General features: G+C 41.4%; 2 protein-coding genes across 3 annotated transcripts; both read right to left on the reverse strand.

Annotated features, from left to right (window-relative positions):
• Positions 1-1,225: 1,225 nt before the first annotated feature.
• On the reverse strand, positions 1,226-10,410 carry LOC125020743 (solute carrier family 22 member 4-like). 2 transcript variants are annotated; one of them, XM_047606221.1, is made up of 10 exons: positions 9,857-10,410; positions 5,499-5,602; positions 5,251-5,405; positions 4,889-5,060; positions 3,829-3,955; positions 3,443-3,543; positions 3,080-3,294; positions 2,531-2,713; positions 1,717-1,852; positions 1,226-1,544 (listed from the first exon to the last, which is right to left on the reverse strand). In XM_047606221.1, exons 1-10 carry the CDS (start codon positions 10,262-10,264, stop codon positions 1,478-1,480), a joined length of 1,668 nt encoding a protein of 555 aa, XP_047462177.1. In that variant the 5' UTR covers positions 10,265-10,410; the 3' UTR covers positions 1,226-1,477. The 2 variants fall into 2 exon arrangements, with proteins under 2 accessions (XP_047462177.1, XP_047462176.1); XM_047606220.1 differs by having other exon boundaries at positions 1,226-1,547; positions 9,857-10,409.
• Positions 10,411-11,438: 1,028 nt separating this feature from the next.
• On the reverse strand, positions 11,439-18,119 carry slc22a5 (solute carrier family 22 member 5). Its single transcript, XM_047607185.1, has 10 exons — positions 17,001-18,119; positions 16,787-16,890; positions 15,360-15,514; positions 14,961-15,132; positions 14,750-14,876; positions 14,451-14,539; positions 14,141-14,355; positions 12,403-12,585; positions 12,169-12,304; positions 11,439-11,870 (listed from the first exon to the last, which is right to left on the reverse strand). Exons 1-10 carry the CDS (start codon positions 17,388-17,390, stop codon positions 11,768-11,770), a joined length of 1,674 nt encoding a protein of 557 aa, XP_047463141.1. The 5' UTR covers positions 17,391-18,119; the 3' UTR covers positions 11,439-11,767.
• Positions 18,120-18,869: the final 750 nt, after the last annotated feature.

Below are 18,869 nucleotides of genomic sequence, written 5' to 3' on the forward strand. Positions count from 1 at the left end.
ATTGAATGTGACATCCGTCACCAACAAAACTTTCTCACTGAATGACTGGAATAACCACTTGTTATGTTTCACTTTCTGCTTCACTCTGTTGTATATTGATGTGCTGAAGAAAGAAGTGATCACCGCTGACAAGTCTTATCTTGCATTTAAAGAGGTTTATTTACGAGAAAGAACAATGTCAAAAAACACAGCCGAATCTGAGAGAGCTTCTGGCCAATCGTCGAATCCTCTCTGCCATTTAGCTTCTACAGACCCCTTATATATGGTTCTTATCCCCAAGAACCCCCATTCACAAACAAAACTTGTCTCCTTACAAGGTCTAGCAGTTTTATGGACTGACAACTGATACATCACCTTTTAACCTTTAAACTTTATATAGACATCCCCAAAAAAGGAAACAAACACTGAGAACGAATGGAGAGGACCATATACTACAACTCACTGCAACAGTTGAACACCTACGTCCCGCAAACTGCCCATCTGACCGCATCCCATCCTGTTTGTTTAAAAAGATTTTTTTTATTTTGTTTCTTATAAATCTGTGTCTCAGCTGAGAATGCGTCCCGTCCTCCTTTAAACATGCAAAAGACAAAGCCGGATCCCTTGATTCTCTCATTTCAGGACAATTTCCAAACTCACTTTTATTTCCAAGGTTTTAGAGAAAGTTGTTCTTAACCAACACCAAGATTTTTTTTTTTTTTTTTTAGATCAGGCTAATGTCGGTGAATTGTTTCAGTCTGGTTTTAAGCCTCTTCACAGCACTGAAACTGCTCTTTTAAAAGTTTTTTTCTTGACTCCAGCAATTGTGCCTTGTTGATTCTTTTAGACCTTACTGCAGCGTTTGACACAGTGGATCACAAAATCCTCCCGTCACGCCTCAAGCACTGCGTAGGCATTGAAGGTACTGCACTGGACTGGTTTAAATCTTACCTCACAGATAGATCCTTTAGTTGGTGCAGTTTTTCTCTTCAGTTGCTCCTCTGACCTGCGGGGTCCCCCAGGGGTCAGTTCTGGGCCCTCTACTGTTCTCACTTTACATGCTACCCCTGGGGGCTGAGAGAGCCACCTGTTTTATTTGCATGCATTTTACTGTTCTTACGGTGTTACTCGTATTGTTTCTATTGTTTATTTGTCTTTTTAAATGTGCTGTATAAATAAAAGTGACATTGACATACTTATTTCTTTAGAAAAAAGCTCCATCGTTTCTTGTGAGTGGACCAAGGGGTTGTTGTTGAAATATTTTTATTAATCATTTTTATTTTAACAAACTGATGACAGTCTTCACAATAAGTTAAGCAGGTTACCAATACATTTGGGGCCGTACAACGCAAAATACACAGAGCTAAACGATAAGCAAAAAGGGTCAGTAGAATGAAAAATAAAAAGAATTATGAGTTAAGAGTTATGGACTCACGAATGAGACAACACAGTACGAGGAAGAAAAAATAAAATGCAGATACGCAAACAGAAGCCACAACTATAACCTGGATTCTTTCGATGTGTTCTCTTCATTTTCAGCCTCCTTCTCCTTTTCTCCTCGTCCCCTGCTGGAATATCAAGAGGACATTTAGCGACAGTGGATGAGTAAACGGAGGCATCGGTCTGCTTCTTTCTAAATGTGTAACCTTTCTTAGTCTTGTCTGAATTGTTTTGGAAGAAGACTTGACACTGATGCACGGTGTGTGTGAGACATGCGTGGACTGTTAACCTGCTCACCTGCATATCACCTGCATTTGTGACAAGGTCTCCGGCAAAGGTTTCCTGTGAGTTTCTGGGAGCAGGAAACACAAGATGGCGCCAGTGATGGCTAAAACTCCCATCACTATGTACGGAAGTGGCTTGAAGAATTTTCCTGCAAACGAAAAATATATTCAGAGTTTGTGAAAGCTAATCCAAGCTCATTCAGTATATGAAGTCATTTATTAACATGTAATGTTTTTTTGCAGAACATCATGATGCCTTAATGACAGTGACCTTAGACTGTCTGTATGTGCAATTCCTTTAAATAAATGCCTGAATTAATGTTAGTGTTCTGTGAGTTCATAGCGACTTTAAAGGCAGGGGATGTTATTTTTTCCAGAGCTGTCGCTGTTTTGGATGTTCCTATTGGTTACTCTACATCAGTCCTACACCTTCACGTCCGATTGCTCTTCAGTAACTAGTGTGGGATGGGCCAAAAACCAAGCCGGCCAAGTTTCCACTGTGTGTATTTTTGATAGGAACAGTAACTTTAAGATGGGACGGACGTTATTTAGGTTATTGGGGTCAGCACCAGGTTTTTTGAGTACGGGGGTAATTGCAGCAGTTTTGAGAGATGATGGAACATCGTCTGACATCAGGGTCATCTGACTGGTGGACACAGTCAAAGACCTAGTGTCCTCGTCTTTGAATGCATCAATAGTACAGGAGTTGTACCAGTTTTTTATATGTATGAACATCTGTGACATTTATTGTGATGTATTAAAATGCTAAATGTCAGAAAACCAGACCAGTAGTGACAAAATACAACATTTAAAAAAGAAAAACCTACCCAGATAAATTATAAAGGGGGAGATGATGGTGGCAATACGAGCGGCCATGGAGCAGCAGCCCATCGCTGTGTTTCTGATGACAGTGGGGAAGAGCTCCGAGGTGACGGCGTATATGACACAGAACGCTGCCGTGATGCCGAACTTCCCCATCATCTCGAGAAACACAGCCACGGCCGGTAGATCTAAGGAATTAAAAACAATATTAACATTATAGCACACGCCGCACGGAGCTACATCATCTAATGTCTATATCATATATAAATACAGAGATACAGTTATATGTATGTTTATGGCAGTTGCACCCTACAGTTGCACGTTTGGAATTATATATTATTTGAATATTATATATTATTTCCTACTCAATCTCACTCCTTGGCCTGAAAAACGCTGAAGGACCCTGGTCCAGGTGATACATCCAAATATACACTTTCACATAAGCAGCACGCCTCTGTGGCTAGTCAGGCATTTTTAGTGACAAAGTCTAAAGTTTTCTGTTGTACTCATTTGCAGAGGTCCGTCAATGGACAGCCTGCTCTCGGGTGGATTACCTATTGGAATGAGGTGAACAAAGAGGATCATAACGCCTCCGAGCATGAGTGTGGAAGACTGGCAGATGTGCCTGGAGCAGTACTGCAGCAGGGCCAGGGCGATGATGTAAGCTGGGACTTCTGTCGCAGCGGACAAGAAGCAGTTTAAGTAAGGGTCGCCGTGCAGGTTGGAAGTGTTGAGGATTAACGCGTAGTAACTGAGGGTGATGATCATCCTGTCAAAGACGTTCAGAGGAATGCACATGAGACCGGATGCAACTTATCTAGCAATTACCAACATTTTAATCTACCGGCAGCAGATGAAATGGTCGAAGTGTGATCTTTACAGTGATTTATGGTCCGTGATAAATGTCATAGACGTACCACAGAAATGCACACAGCAAAGTAATGGAGAAAATGTTGCAGGTTTTCAGGATGAACAAAATGTTGTATTTCTTATCCTTATTCGTCAACGCTTCATCAATCTGTGGAAAAGAGAAAACAATAAAAACATTAGGAGGAAATTAAACTTTGGTCCTATACCTGTAAATGAAACATTTATTCCACCACGTTCTGCACTTAGTCGACCATTACATGTAGACGTTATGTAACGTAATAAGTAACCAAACACAAACAGGTTAACTTGGGTTGTGAACTTGAGCCAAGAGATAACAAGAACAGAAAGAAGAAACAATAAAAGGCTGAGCTGAACTAGAGAATGTTTTTAGAACCTTTGATCGTGTTCTGATGGTAAAACATAATGAACTTACCTCAGCTTTAGTAAAGATTTCCAGTGGAGCCTGGACTTTATTGCTCTTTGCAGCATCTCTAAGTATGGCCTCAGCCTCCTTCACTCTTCCCTGAGAGAGCAGCCAGCGAGGAGACTCTGGGATGAACCTGATCAGAGACAAACAGATAAACATCAACGCGCATGACAACATACAAATGAGCAAAGCGAAGGCAGAGACCCTGAACCCGTGAAACGAGGCAGCAGCACAGCTGAATGGAGAATTTCGAATCTGGTGAAATGAAAATCTGTGTTTTTTTTGGAGAACAAAAAAGACACTCGACAAGTCATCACTGCACTCACTGCGTGCACTAAACAGACTTAAATAAACCCGGTGATCTTATCTCATGCCGGATGTGTTACATTGGTTTTACAGGAGAGAACTCTTCACCAGGTTCACTTTAGTTTGAATGATGGTGTCTGTTTAAATCTACCTCCAGTAAAGAATATCCAACATTTTCTCTGGAATTTGTTTTTTTGTCTATTTTTTAGCTACTTATACAACTTATTACACAAATAAAATGATTTGAATCGAATTGAAAATGAGCTGAATGCAGCAAATGAGATGATCCTAAATAGGATAAACACTCCATGGTTTATCTCCTTAACCCTTTGACTTCCACACTAAGAATACAATTAAACATCATTCATTTTTAGTTTATATTAATAGCGTGCACCGAGTGTTTTGACATATTATTAATAAAATGTTCACATGGTTGCACAGATTAACAGATTTTCCAGCTATTGTCATCTTTTCAAAAGTGCTGGATCCCAAAAACTAGATATTTAGATATTAGATATTTGTATATATAATGAGCAAATTTGTGTATCTCACAAATTGGATGAATAGCAATGGTTAGAAAACGGGTACAAAATGAGAAATTGTCTCCTACTACTACAATTAAAATGCCATTTAAAGGGGTAAAGAAGAATGCTTTGTGTTTTTCCCCCTGTAGACGTCTGTTTTTCATCTCTTGTTAAAACAAAGAATGTAAAGGACACCGAGTCTTGCAAAGAGGAAAACTGATACACAATATTCTCACCACCACAGAGGGAGGTAGATCAGGCCAGAGGCGGCCATGGCGATCAACAGCATTCTCCAGTCACGGAGGAAGTAGGCGACTGCAGGCATCGCCATGTACCCCACCGCCGAGGCCATGAAGACCCCAAGGGAACAGAAGACCACTCTGGTTTTTGGGCTTAGAATTTCTGCACCTGCAGGGGTCACAAGTCAAACGAGAACTCGTCAAAACAAACCTGCCACTCAAGCTTCTGGTTGTTAAAAAGAAAAAACAAACAGTCATGTCGCCCCTCACTACAGCCTGTCTAATGTAGCTATACTATAGTATATAAACATATCAAACAGTGTGAAGTATTACATTTCTCCGTGGAAAAAAAAACATACCCAGCACAAAGCCGACGGTATAGTTAGAGAATCCCCCAGCACCAACGAAGAAGAAAATTAGAGTGAAGACCTCCCAGCTGGGGGAGAATATGTGCGCTGTGACCGCCACAGTCTGAATAGCCATCATGAAAAAGAGAGTAGGTCTTCTTCCGAACCTGTGAAAGAGACGCAGTTCGTTCAGTCAGCGATGTCGTTTGTCTTTAAAGGTGGCTGTTTGTGAAAATGTTCAGACGATTTTGTGCACGGACCTGTCAGACATCTGACCCGAGACAAAGGCTCCCACTAGCACGCCGACGTAATGAAGGGAGGTGGTCAGTGGAGCTTTGTACTCGTTCTCACATACCAAGTCCCACTGTCAAGCAAACATACTTTCTCATTTAGTCACAATAATGATAATAAAAAGGTTTCACTTTTGGGCACAACAAGACCACTACACAGCTTTAAAAGCTTACTTAGTTTGCACCATTAACCTCCTGAGACCCAAGCATCTGTTTGGAACAATTTATTTAAGATAAGATAAAAAAATAAGCATCATCTTACAATCTAAGTCACTTATGTGTACCAAAATATAAACCTGGAAACGGTGAAATCCCAACGTCCTCAAACGAGTACTTGTTAATTTGTTAAATTTGTAGAAAAGAAAAGTTAATAGCAGAAATTAACAAGTGCACTGAGCCTTCGATTAACAAGACTAAAGTGTGTCTGTGAAGGTTCTCAGTCATCCAGGTCATGGTAATCCAAAAAAGCGTTGAATAAGGTCAGCTGGACTTGTAGAATTTCTTGAAGACGTTTCGCCACTCATCCGAGTAGCTTCTTCAGTTCTGATGAACTAGTGGGAAATTGAGGTTTAAATAGGAAAAAACTCTGTGGGTAGCACCCACCAGAAACTTGCTTGACCAGAAGACTGGGGTCACTAATTACCATAATGGCTGATACTTACCTGTCCTTGAATGGGGGGAAACTGTGTGCCTAGGCTAACTTACCCTATGAATAGAGCTCTAACGAGGCTATTGTCCATGGGAACCTGGAGGCTCAGTGTGTGAATGTTGTTGAAACTTCTTGGGGACAGAAGTCAAAACTGAATTATAAATAGTTGGTAAATGAAATCTCAGTCCACCTCCTCTGTTTAGAGAAGGTTTCTCCATTTTGACATAGATGGCTTCCTTAACTCCTCTCTCAAACCATCTGTCCTCTCTGGCCAGGACTTTGACGTTGTTATCCTCAAAGGAGTGTCCTTTGTCCTTCAGGTGGAGGTGGACTGCTGAGTCGTTTCCTGATGAGCTGGCTCTCCTGTGTTGGGCCATGCGCTTGTGTATGGGTTGTTTGGTTTCCCCAATGTACAGGTCTGTACATTCCTCGCTACACTGAACCGCGTACACTACATTGCTCTGTTTCTGTCTAGGTGTTTTGTCCTTGGGGTGGACCAGTTTCTGTCTTAGGGTGTTTTCAGGTTTGAAATAAACTGGGATGCGGTGTTTACCAAAAATTCTCCTTAGTTTCTCTGATACCCCAGCTATGTAGGGGATGGTGATGTTCTTCCTTCTGTTTTGTTCCTCTTCCCTGTCCTTCCTGGGATATCTTTTTGAGCCTTTGACAAAGGCCCAGTTGGGATATCCGCACGTCTTGAGGGTTTGTTTAATGTGTGTTCCCTCCTTGTCCTTGCCATCCTGTCTGGTGGGGACAGTCTGTGCTCGGTGCTGGAGGGTTCTGATGACTCCCAGTTTGTGTTCCAGGGGGTGGTGTGAGTCAAATAACAGGTGTTGGTCTGTGTGTGTGGGTTTCCTATATACTTCTATGTTGAGGCTTCGATCTTCTTCAACACGTACCAAACAGTCCAAAAAGGCCAGACAGGCCCCGCTGATGTCCTCCCTGGTGAACTTGATGTTGCTGTCCACTGTGTTGATGTGTTTAGTGAAAGATTCCACCTCATCGACAGACTCCTTTATTACCGTCTGTACCCAGGGGAAGCCACACCGTGTATTTATGGTCTCCCCAAAATACACAAGGAGGGAGCCCCACTCAGACCCATTGTCAGTAGCATCAACTCTGTCACATATAACATTGCCAAGCATTTGGCATCCATCCTCTCTCCATTAGTAGGCAACACCCCACACCACATCGAAAACTCCAGGGACTTTGTGAACAAAGTCAAGGACATCACACTGGACCCAGAAGAAACCATCGTGTCCTTTGATGTCACCTCTCTGTTCACCTGCATCCCCACGAGAGAAGCCACGGATGTAGTAAGGAAAAGACTACAAAAGGATGACACCTTGGCCTCAAGAACCAACCTCACCCCAGAACAAGTCTGTGTGTTACTCGACCTGTGCCTGACCACCACCTACTTTCAGTTCAATGGAGGGTTCTACAGGCAAAAACACGGCTGTGCGATGGGGTCCCCAGTGTCACCGATCGTGGCCAATCTCTACATGGAGGAAGTAGAGACCAGAGCTCTGGACACCTTTGCAGGTTCCACTCCCACCCACTGGTACAGATATGTGGACGACACCTGGGTTAAAATCAAGACAAAGGAGGTGGAATCTTTCACTAAACACATCAACACAGTGGACAGCAACATCAAGTTCACCAGGGAGGACATCAGCGGGGCCTGTCTGGCCTTTTTGGACTGTTTGGTACGTGTTGAAGAAGATCGAAGCCTCAACATAGAAGTATATAGGAAACCCACACACACAGACCAACACCTGTTATTTGACTCACACCACCCCCTGGAACACAAACTGGGAGTCATCAGAACCCTCCAGCACCGAGCACAGACTGTCCCCACCAGACAGGATGGCAAGGACAAGGAGGGAACACACATTAAACAAACCCTCAAGACGTGCGGATATCCCAACTGGGCCTTTGTCAAAGGCTCAAAAAGATATCCCAGGAAGGACAGGGAAGAGGAACAAAACAGAAGGAAGAACATCACCATCCCCTACATAGCTGGGGTATCAGAGAAACTAAGGAGAATTTTTGGTAAACACCGCATCCCAGTTTATTTCAAACCTGAAAACACCCTAAGACAGAAACTGGTCCACCCCAAGGACAAAACACCTAGACAGAAACAGAGCAATGTAGTGTACGCGGTTCAGTGTAGCGAGGAATGTACAGACCTGTACATTGGGGAAACCAAACAACCCATACACAAGCGCATGGCCCAACACAGGAGAGCCAGCTCATCAGGAAACGACTCAGCAGTCCACCTCCACCTGAAGGACAAAGGACACTCCTTTGAGGATAACAACGTCAAAGTCCTGGCCAGAGAGGACAGATGGTTTGAGAGAGGAGTTAAGGAAGCCATCTATGTCAAAATGGAGAAACCTTCTCTAAACAGAGGAGGTGGACTGAGATTTCATTTACCAACTATTTATAATTCAGTTTTGACTTCTGTCCCCAAGAAGTTTCAACAACATTCACACACTGAGCCTCCAGGTTCCCATGGACAATAGCCTCGTTAGAGCTCTATTCATAGGGTAAGTTAGCCTAGGCACACAGTTTCCCCCCATTCAAGGACAGGTAAGTATCAGCCATTATGGTAATTAGTGACCCCAGTCTTCTGGTCAAGCAAGTTTCTGGTGGGTGCTACCCACAGAGTTTTTTCCTATTTAAACCTCAATTTCCCACTAGTTCATCAGAACTGAAGAAGCTACTCGGATGAGTGGCGAAACGTCTTCAAGAAATTCTACAAGTCCAGCTGACCTTATTCAACGCTTTTTTGGAAGACTAAAGTGTCTCCTTGTCTAAATGAAGCAGAATAAAGCTGCAACAAAGCTAAAACATTATGTCCCCACATGAGGACGTTGGGTCTCGGGAGGTTAAAGGTCAATATAAACGAACCCCTCGTGTGGAAATTTGCAGTAAAGTCACGAATTGTGACATTTTCAGTAATTGTGCAGGTGAAGGGTAAATTGATGTGTTGTAATTTAGACATGTAAAGTTTTCTTTGCAATTTTCTCTAAAGGAAATGTTGCTACTCCCACTCTTCCACGATGCCTTCTCATAATACATCTCTCATAGTATCACAAACTGCAATACACCTGACAAAACTAATAGTTTCATGACGACAAATGCATTTAAATATGTATACATGGAAGAGAAATATATGTGTAAAAACATTTTTCTTTTACATGGACAAGTTTGGATAAGGTATGCATATATATATATGAATGTTATGTATATTTTTAAATACTATTTCAAATCGTCTTTAAACTGCAGCTTTAAAATCTTCTGTTGGTTCAGTGAACTCTGAAGAGGACCTGACACTCTCTTACTAGTTTGTGTAACTATTTTTTTTTAAGTGCAGCCTGTTAAAATGTAAATGTTCACCTATTAAACACTTAGTGGACATGATTATGTTATCCAGTGACCATGAATTGAGCGTTTACAGGTAGGTTAATGCATGAAAAATTGGCATTTGCATCTGGCATGGTGCCATTTTCTTGTCATTTAGTTAAATTAGTTTGGACTTTAGCCTAAAGTGGAGTCTGCACTGGTCTCAGTATAATATTAATTTTAAATATGATTCTAAGCGACTCACTGGAGTTTTCTGTCCAAAGTTTGAAAGTGCATTTAAAAGGGAAATAGCTGACGACTTATCACTCACATCTGTAACAATAGTAGACTGGTAGATTTTTTTGCTGTATGTCCACCCGTCCCGGCAGCTCTCCAGAGGGATCCGGCTCACATTCACGTCCACGTTCGGGATGAGTTTGCTGTCGGAGTAGTTTCTGACCATTTCCAGATTAAGCCTTGAGCACGAGCTGCGCTTTGTAACGCCGTCAACCGTTTCCAGTGGGACCGTCATGTTTCTCCACATCTCACTGATATTGTAGATTTCAGGGATGTAGCATTCATGGGGAGGGGTGTCCCCTACGAACACTATATAGATGCCAATAAATCCATTCGGGATGATGCTGATGGCCAACGCTAAAAAGATCTTTCGCTGAAAGGGTCCCCAGGAACCAAGGAAAGACGTGATGGTGTCATAGTCTCTGACTTTTAAGCTGCCCATTGAACTCGACAAAATCGTTAACACTTAAACAAGAAAAGAAAAAGAGGAGCCCATGTGTCGTCGGTACTGATATGCACGAGAGAGAATGTGTTCTGCTGCTGCTGCTGCTGCTGCTGCTGCTCTGCGATATGCATCTGAAGACGGATAAACTGTGAAGCTGAGGTCAGGTTTATATGTGCCAGCTTCACCTGATCAGGAGTTCACACAGTGACAAAAAAAAGGCTGGGCTAAGGTGCAAGCACGTGTTCTTGAGTTTATTAAACTTTTTTAAATATGCATTCAGCATGCAGCAAGGGTATATATCCGTGGCGTAATAGCACTGAAGGATCATTAGTTAATAGTGTTCAAGCTGAGGTGAAACAGTCATTTCCACTTATGCTTCAGCTGGTTATCACAGCCAGATGGTTTAAAGATAAACAGATTATGAATTTCTTGCTTAAGTGCTCGTTGGTGTACATCCATAAACTGAGGATCGCTGAGGATCAAAGTCCTGCAAGACTGCAGCACAGGAGGAGGAATTGAAATCAGTACACTGTTTAGTTTTGATGTTGTTGACAATAACGATGGTGAATGTTCCAGCTCCTGTCTGGTAGTTGATGGCCACGTGTGAATATGAGAGCGCTTATTTATTAAAGGGAGAAAGTTAAGCATGAAGCAGTACATGAGTTTTATAGTGCGTCTAGTGTTGGAACACCAAGCAAAGTTTAAAGGTTTTGATGAGTCTGCAATACAAACTATATAATTATAGTCTTCATTACAAAGACTGCAATCGCTACATAGAGATTACTCTATATTAGAGCCTTATATTCAGTGTGCACACATGAGAGATGTGCTTTTTTTAAAAATAAAATTTCAAAAATGATCATATTAATCCAAGATCTGACAAACACAGCTCAGCGTTTCTTTTTTTTTTGATCACATGTAACAGAAGAAACCAGTCAGAAACTGAGCATGTGTTTCAGTTTTAACAAAGAATTTAAATTAACTGTTTTCCGTAACATTTTTAGAAAATGTTTTGAAATACTAAAAGTGCGAAAGAGATAAAACAGCCAAAGCTGAGCTAACTGGCTGTTGAACGTAGCCTTGTTTACTATGCAGACGTGAGTGATGGTGTTTTTCATATTAGAAAGGACCAAAATGCCTTATTTTCACAGGCCGCAAAAAAAACCAAAAAAAAAAACAGGTGAATTTCTGTGAATTACTGTAAGTAACGTTTATTTTATTTTTTAAATTGTATGTAACATTGTAAACATGTGTTTCAATTTTCTACAAAAATTTAAAGATACATTCATTTTTTCTTTGTGAAATTTCTATAAAGTTTTTACAAACAAGTAAAAAAAGAAAAGTTATTTTTATTATATTTTTTTTTACAAACAGTAAAAAAATCTATTGTTGTGCAGAGGACTTCTGTGCCCCCACTAAGCAGCTGAGGGATTTTATTTTCAGATTTTGGTCACTTTCAAGACAAACACTCTTTCTTGCTTAGAAAGTCTGTCAAAGAAGCTAAGGCGCAAGAGTTTGCACATCAGCTCTGGTGTCACGTTGTAAGGCTGGGTTGCCTATGGAACCGTTCTCCATGTACTTTTTTTTAGGTCCATTGCACAACCTGTAATAGAAAGCGACACGTTGAAATGGTGAAAGAATCCCACACACACGAACGGATTGAGGCTTATCGCTAAAGCAATGCTAAAGTGCGGTCAGTGACTACAACTTTTCTAAGAATGTGTTTTTTTTCTTGTTCAGCACTACTAATGACAAGCACTAAAACTGCTGGAACTTCCAAAGGTCCATTCACACCATTCAATCATCCATTTTCTGGAGGTTTAGAGCCTATCCCAGCTGTCACTATCCAGTCTATCAAAGAGTTACCATATGTTATCTGATCACGTGTGAAATGCTCCTACCCTTGACATTCTTGCATCTGCTCCACGGTTTCTGGAAGATCTTTATGGAGGGTCTCCGGAAGGAAGAAGTTAACCACAGAGCAGGCAATCGTGAGACTTCCCATTACAATATAAGGCAGAACCTTATTATACGTACCTGTAAATAACAAATGAGCAAATATTTATTATAGTTGTTCCTAAAAATGATCATATGCTTCATAATCCCTTTGCAGTGCATGTGGCGTTTCCACGTACCTAAATAAATGACATAAGGAGCTGTGATGCTGCCAATGCGAGCAGCGGAAGAGCACATCCCGATTCCAACGTTCCTAAGCACCGTGGGGTAGAGCTCGGCCGTGTAGATGTACACAGTGCTGAAGGCCGTGGTGAAGGCAAATTTCCCGGTCATTTCCAGGGTCAGAGCAACATACTGCAGAGCTGAGGAGGAAGATGGATGTTTGAGTTCAGCAGAGGCCGATATATTATAGTGTACAAGTAAAGGTCCTTATTTGAAGTTGTACTTAACAAGGACAAAAAGACCCACAGACACATTCAAAGCACTGCAAATAAGAGGCGCAATTACTGGATTATAATTAAAAATGCAACGATGATTTATGCAGTGCAATGGGGGGTCACAAAATCTTTGGCTGATTAGACTTTTTAATTAGGCATAGCTTAACCTCCTGAGACCTGAGCTTTAGTTTGGTATGCATCTTTAATTTATCCATTTCTCTTTATTTGGGATCAGTAGAACTATGAAAACTAAGCATCGTCTTTGAACAGGAAGTAGTTTTTGGAAGAAAACGACGTCCTCATATGTGCCCATGTGGGTTTTTGCACACAATATGATGATAAAGTCACCAATATGTAACAAAATATAAATCTGTTAATCGTCATGTCTAAACAGAGTTGCTCATTAGCGACGTTATGGCCTGTTACTACTGATGGAATTTGTAAAATCTGAGGAGGTTTTGTAATTGTCCACTTTTGTCCCATGATCAGCTGCAGAATGAATCCACTGAAATGCCACTGTCATGTTTTTACCCTAACTAGTGTCTAGTTATGAGGGTAAAAGTCTAAATGAAGCAGAATGAGCTGCCTCAAACCTAAACCTTATAAATAGCACTAGGCTGAGTTTAATATAGAACACATACAGTATGTAGGAGTTTCATACTTAATCTCTAAGTACTGAAGACCTCTGGTCTAACATATAACATAACATATAATAAAATATCATGTCTGTGGAGACTCCACGAGAGAGTCCCAGTGGCAGAAATAATCTATAAAAGTATCCCAGATCTTTTTTTATATATATAATTTAAGATCTCTCATTGCAGGTATTTCATCACCTTTATTTATTTATTTATTTTAGATTTGAGGTTTTCCTTTTACATTTCCTGATATTTTGTAATGTCAATCTGAACCTGCATCTGCTCCCTTCTGCTATAACTTCAGTGTAAATGTCTTCAAGTGATAAAGTGTGTTTCACCTGTCTCTATCTATTTATTTTACACTTTTAGTGTTTTATATAAACTCTTCTAACTGGGAACACGCTGTCCAGACATCTTGTGATAAGAATTTAGGCACTCTGAGTGCTTTTTAAAAACAAAACTTCTTTATACTCGTTACTTGGAACTTGAAAAAGAATATTATACATACAAAAAACATGTTTGTTCTTATAGATTAAACCCCTCTGCAGAACAAATAGTTACATGTTCTCCATTCTCCAACTAGCAAAAACTTTAACAAAACATGAAAATGCACCTTAATTTATAAGTAATAATAATAATAATAATAATGATGCTGCAGCACTATGAATGAGTGAAAGGGTCTTTTGCCTATAAGCACGCTCCTTTCATACCCGACAATAGTCACAAGGACGTTGTAATACTTTACTACAGCCCATAAATCATATCTAGTAAACAGGGGGTTGTCATGTGAAACGCTATCTTTATTAGCCATGTATACCGTAATTTTAGATAAGATGTCTTACTGCCGGGGATGAACTGGATGAGCAGGAGAACCCCCCCTCCGATGACGAGGAACGTCGACAGCAGAGCTCTTCTGGGACATTTCCCCAGCAGCCAAGTGGCAACGACATAGGCAGGGACCTCGGTGGTAGCTGACAGGAAGCAGTTCATGAAGGGGTTCCCACTCAGGTTGGAGGTATTCAGGGACAAGCCAAAATACCCGATGTTTATCGCCATCCTGAAAAGACAAAAATCAACCTCATTAAATCACCCCTGACATCTTTACAAACGTTTGAGAGATTTGTCCCAATGAGGAAAGAAGCCACTACCCACCAGAGAAGGAGACACATCAGCGTGATGCATCTGATCTTTTTGGATTTCAGAATATCAAGCATGGTGTATTTCTTGTTCGAAGGCACAGCCTGGAGCAAAAACCGACAGAAAGGATCATCAGCGTAGTTACGTTTTCCCACAAATCTTACAGAACATCTTAAATAAAGCTCCAAATTACAGATTTAAGGGTCAAGAAATCAATTTGCTGAGCCACATTTAGATTTACGTGTAGTGTACAAGTCCCCGAAATCCCATATTAAGACTGTGTAAAAAAAGAGACATATATATGTGAGCCTCACCTCAGATTCTTTAAAGATTACACATGGCGCCTGGACTTTATTTTTCCTTGCAGCATCTCTCACAATAGCTTCAGCCTCTTCTACTCTTCCCTGAGTGATCAGCCACCGAGGAGACTCTGTGATGAACCTACGGACGTCAACATGCTTGAAGAGAACTGGGAACATCCCGTTCATGCAGGAATATTAAAACGTCAGCGTGCATTAGACCTACCACCACAGGGGAATGTAGACTATGGACGTCGCTGACAGGACAGCGAGCAGACTCCTCCACTCCCTGATGCCGTACGCGATCCAGGGCAGCGTCATGTACCCGATGCAGTAGAAGAGGAAGGCGCCGAGAGTTGTGAAGAGCACTCGCATCGTTTTGCTCAACAACTCTGTACCTGCCCAAGAAAATGAGCTCATTTAGCCCTTTTGTCTGCCACGTTTGAGGCCATTGGGATTTCATCTTGCATATTTTGGTTACACACTGGTGACTTCTTATGTCCTACTAACCCCAAATACCTAAAGATCTTATCTTAAAGAAGTTAAAATGGATTCCAAACAGATGCTTGGGTCTCAGCAGGTTAAAAGATCGAATGCAAGGTTTATATATTTTTGCAATACCTACCTAGTACAAATGCGGATATGTACAGGGAGATCTGAGAGGCTCCGACCAACATGAAAATGATGCAGAACATCCTCCATGACTGAGAGAAAGACTGAAGCATGACAGAGAGGCTCTGGGCCGCGAGCGAGATGAAAACGACCTTCTTCCTCCCAAACCTGAAAGGAAAAAACGTAGGCGACTCTCAAATAGAATCCATTTAGAAACGATGATGACAGAAACATCTTTCGAACTGAATGTTCAGATTTAAGGTAGGAAACTAGAAGCAACAAGCTGAGGCCTCTGCAGCACAGGCCTAGCATACACCGTGCTGTGATGTGGAGACTTCAACACTAGATGGAGCTGTTGCATTCATAGTGGAAACCGTCTAAAAGGCAGCACTCTGGGTTTAAGGTTTAAAGTATCAGAGCATATCGTAATCACAATAGGAGATCACAGTACCTCAACACACAAAGAGGAGAGGAGGATCTCAAAAGTACATCAGAGAAACATTCATCACTTACAGTGTTTGCAAAGTCAGAGTTTGTCGTGCGACTGGCCCGGCTTCCCAAAGTTAAGAATACACATGACATGAAGATGACCATAACTGAACCACATTCCTGTAACAACTTGTCACACGAAAATAGGAAAAGGCCTCTTTCTATGACATCAAACACCTAAACAGTGTCTCCTCTTACATCACTCCGGGGTGCTCACATCCAGTAAATCATCAGGAGGGCATAGTATTGACCTCAACAGAAACACTATCTTTATGGTTAAAAATAACACCGTAAAAAAAAAGGACAAACGGCAAATCATTTTAAACTGACAAATATAAACTTCTTTAAACACACATTAACACGAATCAAAGGGTGAAACGGAGTCAGACGACGTCATCTGTCACCACTTCACTCATTCAGTGACACAGGAGCTGTGTCAACAGCTCACTGTTTCACACAGAGCGCCGCATGAGCCGAAACCTGTCAATCTAAGCCTCCTGTGCACCGCAGGCCCCGCCCCCATCGCTGCTGAGCCAATCACGAGGCCGAGTGTTACACGCTGACTCTGTCAGGGTCCCCGCAATTGGCCGAGAGCCTATTCAGTCTCCGGGGGAAATCCCAGACCTACGCTGCAATGTTAGCAGAAGAGAAGCTAACAGTGCATGATATATATATATATATATAGGCATGTTCATGTTTACGGCAGTTGTACCACCACCCTACTCTCGCACACGTTTGGAATAAAGACATGGATATTTGAATAGCTTAAAATTGAATGCAAAATGATAATAATAATGTATATTCATAAATAAATCTACTAATCTCTCATCAGTTTGGAGACCCTTGTTTTAGATAAAATGAAAGATCTGCAATATGTAGCCAAAGACATAAATGCAACACAATAAAACAGATTTTAGGTGCATATTAGTATATAATACTAATAATAAATACCTGTCAGAGAGCTGGCCTGAGATCAGGGAGCCAAACAGATATCCCACAAAGAGAGTTGAGGATGCAAATGGAACTTTCCATTGATTGTCACAAACAAGGTCCCACTGAAAGACATGAAAGAGCTGAATTACTACATGTTACTTCACACACAAAAAGTAAATCTAAAAGCAGAAATTCCCTAATTAAAAAAACAAACATGCACATTCACACTGACCTCTGTGACTATAGTGGACTGGTAGATATCTTTGCTGTAGCTCCATCCGTCTAAACACGCTTCCTGCTCCAGACTCGTCAGGTTAACGTCCCTTCCGGGAGCATATCCTTCGTCCGAGAGGTTTCTGACCACGTCCAGTTTGTATCTGCTGCACTGGTCCGGGACCTCGTCACCATTCACTATCCTGACGGGAATGATGGCATTCCTCCACTCCTCGGTGAGGTTGACGTCTGGAACGAGACAGTGGTGTTTCGGAGCTGCTCCAACAAACACAATGTAAAGTCCGTTGAAGCCAGTTGACACATAAATTGTGTTCAGGAGGAAGAATGTTGCCCAGAAATAAGGACCCGTTTGCCCTAGGAATGCAGTGTCCTCATCATAGTCTCCCATTCTTTATATATATATATATAAAAAAAGAAATATCTCCCTGAAGTTTAGGGAGATAAAATTCGACGTAGTAGTACCCCTGCTATAGTCTTCAGCTTGAGAGTGGTTGAGTTGAGCTCTCTATAGGGCAGAATGAGCTGGTCCCTCGGTGGGACGGAGTCACAGCTGAACAATCTCCAGTCCTGAGGGAGTATTAAGCCCCCTTTTCAAGGGGACAACTTTTCATCCCAAAGTGAAACAAACCGTCCTTATCAGCGCACAAGGGAGAGAATTTATCAGAGATTAAAAGAACGAGGGAAGTCTCGCCCACTGATTTGATTTACCGAGCAGAAAATAATCAAAAAGCTTTCAGAGTGGCTCATTTATCCACCCAGCCCCCCGCACTACCGAGGTATTTTCTCTAAACAGCATTCCACACTTTTAAATACTCCAAAGAAGTCCGCGTGCCTGTACTCTAAATGTTGCTAAGTAGCATTAAGACTCCCACAGGACTATTTTTAAGCCACGCTGTAGAGGCAACCGTGCCTCAGGGAAAACTCTGTCAGAAACAAGCCTGCAGATATGATTGATTTACCATATGATTGAGTTTAACCGTGAATCACTTTTAGTCTAAAATCTATGTGCTCTTGTGTGCTGCATAGTCGGTCTATGCAGGTATTTCTCCACAGGACACAGACTTATGCTCTGGGCTCTGGACTTGACTGGATTTCATGATGAAGGACATATTAGAAAGGCTTAACTCGAATTTAGGCGAATTAGTTTCCAAAAAGAAGTGTACGCTAAATCTGTTGAAAACATAAATGGAAGCTGGAAATTTACAGACAGATACATTTATATATTGCATGTCCAAAGAGACACGTCGAGTGCAAACACTCAATGCACCCAAATTTGTCTTTGCAGCTTTCTCTCACCAACCATTCTTATTTAATAGCTTCATTTTAAGAATAATATAAATAAGCTCACATAAAATCTGCAGCACCAGTATTTATGAAAATCACCTCTAGTCTAATGAACTATTCAGAGGTTAAGTTAAACTTTAATTGTCAAGCTGTTGGGGGCCCCTCTCTTTGTGGCCCCGGGGTACTTACTTCCACTACTACGCCCCTGTTGCCACTATATTAAGCTGATCAATCAGTACTTGCATGCACTATCTTAAATTAATGAAGATAGTCAGGAGAGTTTCAGCTGAGAAAATGTAAATCCTGCATCCTGTAATATGTTGTTTTCCACACAATGCTGAGTCAGGGGTTTAATGTGCGACAATGACAAGATTAGGTCACGCTTGTTCTGGCTAAGGGCCTTTTATCAGTGAAGGTGACCAACGGCTCTGTGAAACAACTAATCAAAAGTCAACAGATGAATGGTTCTTCAAAGTCAAGAACACAAACGGGTTTGATTAAGGCTAAAAAATACGAGCGAAGACTCTCACGTGATGCTGTTTGACGTTGGAGGAAGTTGGTGTACCCAAACTAGGTTTCTCAT

Source organism: Mugil cephalus, chromosome 15, assembly GCF_022458985.1.
Source record: "Mugil cephalus isolate CIBA_MC_2020 chromosome 15, CIBA_Mcephalus_1.1, whole genome shotgun sequence".
NCBI classification, from domain to species: Eukaryota; Metazoa; Chordata; class Actinopteri; order Mugiliformes; family Mugilidae; genus Mugil; species Mugil cephalus.

Bases quoted from the DNA above. Each gene is read 5' to 3' on its own strand.
- LOC125020743 (XM_047606220.1), bottom strand. From the start codon at position 10,264: ATGGGCAGCTTAAAAGTCAGAGACTATGACACCATCACGTCTTTCCTT. The intron at 5,603-9,856 runs GTGAGTGATAAG...TTTGCTTGACAG, and splicing joins AGTCTACTATTGTTACAGAT to TGGGACTTGGTATGTGAGAA. The intron at 2,714-3,079 runs GTAATCCACCCG...TTAATTCCTTAG, and splicing joins TGTTCACCTCATTCCAATAG to ATCTACCGGCCGTGGCTGTG.
- slc22a5 (XM_047607185.1), bottom strand. From the start codon at position 17,390: ATGGGAGACTATGATGAGGACACTGCATTCCTAGGGCAAACGGGTCCT. The intron at 14,877-14,960 runs GTAGGTCTAATG...TGACGTCCGTAG, and splicing joins GTCTACATTCCCCTGTGGTG to GTTCATCACAGAGTCTCCTC. The intron at 14,356-14,450 runs GTGGGTAGTGGC...TTGTCTTTTCAG, and splicing joins CTGATGTGTCTCCTTCTCTG to GATGGCGATAAACATCGGGT.